Raw genomic sequence first — 4,138 nt, 5'->3', positions numbered from 1 at the left:
ACACTTGGGATAAGATAAAGCAAACAAAAATCGGAAAATGATAAAAGAAATCTCAACAAACCAAGATAAAAAAAGATAACTTCATACATTCATAATCATTTGATGTGGAAGGTGCAAAAAGGTTACACAAAACTAAACATCTAAAAGAAACCAAAAACATTGCGTTTGCCAAACAGAAAGGCGATGTCGTCAGAATAAACAATTATTTCACTTTCCTTCAAAACGGTCTCGTTTCAGGAATATATATATGCCTGGAAGTTTTCTAACCAAAGCTTTTTTATTTGACGTTCACTTAGTGATCTCTTTAGTCACCGGAGGAATATCGACAACTCCGTCACAGTTTTCGCCGTCAAGAGTTGGCTTCTCCGGCATCTCTTTCTTCTCCTCAGGTATATCCTTAGGGCCCAAGAAACTTGGTTGATTCGTAGAAGACAACAGCCTTGCCCACATTCTATCCGTAATCACCACATTGTTCTGCTTCTCTGTTATCCTCTGCAACAACATCCACATTCTATCATAGTCAAAACTCGGGATTGAAAGCCAGAAAAAATGCATTTGATATGTGTCAGGTGGTACTTACGTAGTAAGGAATATATGTTTGTCTTCCATTGACAAGACCACTGGTGTAGCCAGTGTAACCGGCCATTGCACCATGAACCGCGCTCTGCGCAAGAAGTGTACAGTAAACGTTGTCTGATGCATTGCTTGGAACAGCCCGGATCATGTATGTAGGATCTATGTATTTGAGATTCACCACCATATTAATCTTCTTAAAATAATCCTATCACCAGAGGAAAATAAAAAAAACTACGATTGAGTTCTCTGGAATGGCATAAGAGAAACTTTTGAGTCTTTTGTATTTGTTTTGTTTACCTTGATGCTTTGGGATAGCCACAAGCCGACATCTTTAAGAAGCTTGTTACCAGAGGCGTCAGTGTTGGATTCCATGCTTTTGGACATCAACTCTTGCCCTGCTCCTTCAGCAAGAACAATCACCATGTGACCATTCTCCTTGATCCGTTTCTCAATGAACTCCAACAGTCCACCTTCTCCTTCCAGGTAAAACGGTGACTCGGGAATCAAACAGCAATCGACATCTCTGCTAGCTAATGTAGCATACATCGCTATGAATCCTGTAGTTAAATCACATTGAATAGCCTTTAATCAGTAACAGCTCCAAAGGTTCTTAAACTGTAACGTTCAAAGCAAAAACTTACCACTGTAGCGACCCATAAGCTTAACGAAACCGATACCATTCTCGTTACTCTCGGCTTCAACATGTGCTGCGTTGATAGCTCGCTGAGCCTCCTCCACAGCAGTATCAAACCCAAAAGATTTATCTATCACTGGTATGTCGTTATCGATTGTTTTAGGGATTCCAACCACAGCAACTTTGAGTCCACGCCTTCTAATTTCCTACATGGTTTTATAATATCTAATTCAGCTAATGATTGCTAATATTGTGTCGTATGATTTCACAATGGAGTTACCTCAAATATAACTGAAGCTCCTCTCTGTGTTCCATCTCCACCAATGATGTAAACCTGATTGATTCCTCGGTCTTGGATGCTATCAACAATCTTCGTGGTATCATGTCCACCTCGTGAGGTCCCGAGGATCGTTCCTCCGCGTTTATGGATATCGTTCACAACTTTGGAGTTTAAGGGGATAGTGTTCTTGGCATAGAATCCCCTGTATCCACCCTGTTACAAATAACAATCATAAGAACAATAGTCAACAAAAACTCTAAACCGTAAATGAAAAGAGATTCACAAAAGCTTACATCGATTCCAAGAATTCTCTTTACTCCATACATGTATGACAAGCTGCTCACTATCTCTCTAATCACGGTGTTGAGACCGGGACAGAGACCTCCACATGTAACAATGCAAGCATGGACTTCGTCGGATTCAAAGTAAACCTTTTGGCGTGGACCGGCGCGTCTGAAATGGACTCCTCTTGGACCATCCTTGTGGACTACAATCTGAATAACAAGAAACATAATCATCTAACACCATCCTTCAAAAAATTCAAGAAAAGAAGATGATTTGTACCTTCTCAGGAACACTATCATCCGCATCAACAAAGTACTGCCTGAATAAAACGAAGAAACTCACGTGAACAAAAGCAAAACTTTCAACCCTTAAGACAATGGCAAGAGAGTTGAAGATACTTACTTAACAACAGAGTAAGCTGGGTTGTCTTGTAATGGATTTGGGTAAGTCTGCAAAAAGCACAAACCACGAAACAGATCAAAAACATTGAAACCCAAAAGGAAAAGATTCCACCTTTGTTAATCTCAAATCAAATTAAGCAAACCAATCAGAGATCAACGTACAGGAAGATCAGGAAGGTAATCAACGAGATGAGGAACGTCCTGTAGTATATAACCACCAGGACCGTTGACGATCTTTGGCTTGTTACTCTTTGGACTAGACATAACGTTGATCAAATCAGACAGAAACTACTTTGAAAGGAAGAAGGAAAATGAGAGAGGTTGAATCAAAAACAAGTCAAATCCTATAAAAGAGAACCCGTTTTTGAAGGAGTGGTAAGATAGAGAGAGACCCAAAATAAAGACGAAGAACTTTCTCGCTCTTTTTTTTAGATGGGGAATTTAATCGAACAGGTGGTAGGCATCAATGATTTTGTACCTAAATAAAAAAATTTGAACGGAGGAATAATATATACATACACAGATATACATGTGTATGTATACCCACTTCGCTACATGATTCTCGGGTATATATATGAAAATAGTGGTGGAAGGAAAAAAAATAAAAGAACGTTGAAACTTGGAGAAGATGATTTGATTATTCTAGAATCTTTTTAACTTTCCGTTTATTGATTTGGGCCTTGGCAAAGAAGTAATTCATAAATTAATGTTTTTGTCAAGAAAATGATTATTTAAAATGATTTTTACATCTATTCGGTATTTCCTTTCAAATTTCTTTTTTTTTTTTTTGTAAAAACCATATTTCCTTTCAAAATTTTACTTATCATATTTTATATCTTGAAGAATATTCAGACGTTTAAATTAATAAAACCAAAACACAGAATCTCTTGAAAGAGAGAATGACAAGTCCAGTTTGTGTGTCGGTTATATCTATTTTATGTGTTTGAATATTTTGTTTAATAGTTTTTCTTAAATCTATTTGCTGGTTGAGAAGAGAGAGCATGGTTTTAATATTTTCAAAATGCACAATAAGAAGTTGACAAACAGCCTACAAGTTCATGATGCTATCATATGACATACTCGCTGTCTCGCTTATTCATTTTTATTATAAAAATATTTTACTTTTGGAATCAGCTCACGTCGTGCTAAATAAAGCTTACACGTGTAGTCGCCTGATTCTTCGAGTGTTCTGGAATCGACGAGAGCAGCCAATCATATCCATTGATCGACGGTCAACGGAAAATAATGAAAGTTAAATGGTAGATCGATGTTATATCCTGCATTGTCTACTGACGTGAACCATAAGCAATGTTTTTAAACCCGGACCGGACCGCCGGTCCGACCGGGTTTAACCGCGAACCGGACATCAGTCAGGGTTGGGTTGATGCCAAAACCCAACTACAATTGAACCGGTAAAAAAACCATATTGAACCGTTAAAAACCCGGGAACCGTTGACCCAACGAACCGGTAAAATCCTGGTTCGTTTAAAAACCAAAATTTTGTTTAAAAAATAATTAGTTTTTCCTTTTTAAATAGGGTTTGTTAACAAACTGCAATTCACAAGGTATTGCCGTCTTTGACGTCTTATACTTTTGAGTCGTTGGCGTCTCTGCAAGTTACATCTCACGACTCACAAAGTCACAAAGTATTTTCTACATCTCAAGGTATTGTTTTTGTGGGTGAGACTAATAATTAAAAACTTATGTTTGTGTCTTTGATGTCTCTGCAAAACTTTTGCAGTGTACTTAGGATGGAAGATAATGATCAAGAAATTTCACTTTCATCAAATTCAAACACAGAACATTAACAACCATCACAACGTTCCACTCGTCAAAAACAAGATTTAGCATGGACATATGTCACTCATACTTTAGATTCAAAGGGGAAAACCATTCTTACATGTAACTTTTGTGGTAAGGTTAATCATGGAGGTGGAATCAATAGAATGAAACAACATATGG

General features: G+C 37.5%; 1 protein-coding gene across 1 annotated transcript; it reads right to left on the bottom strand.

The window, feature by feature from the left end:
• Nucleotides 1–66: 66 nt before the first annotated feature.
• Nucleotides 67–2,803, bottom strand: LOC106313158 (ATP-dependent 6-phosphofructokinase 7). The gene is made up of 9 exons (XM_013750900.1): nt 2,339–2,803; nt 2,178–2,224; nt 2,055–2,094; nt 1,784–1,984; nt 1,491–1,703; nt 1,218–1,416; nt 874–1,133; nt 581–781; nt 67–492 (listed from the first exon to the last, which is right to left on the bottom strand). Exons 1-9 carry the CDS (start codon nt 2,438–2,440, stop codon nt 289–291), a joined length of 1,467 nt encoding a protein of 488 aa, XP_013606354.1. The 5' UTR covers nt 2,441–2,803; the 3' UTR covers nt 67–288.
• Between the last annotated feature and the right edge of the window lie 1,335 nt (nt 2,804–4,138).

The sequence above is a fragment of the Brassica oleracea genome, chromosome C9 (assembly GCF_000695525.1).
Source record: "Brassica oleracea var. oleracea cultivar TO1000 chromosome C9, BOL, whole genome shotgun sequence".
Lineage (NCBI taxonomy): Eukaryota > Viridiplantae > Streptophyta > Magnoliopsida > Brassicales > Brassicaceae > Brassica > Brassica oleracea.
The sequence above is the reverse complement of the archived record's forward strand: the minus strand, read 5'-3'. Positions and strand labels throughout refer to the sequence as shown.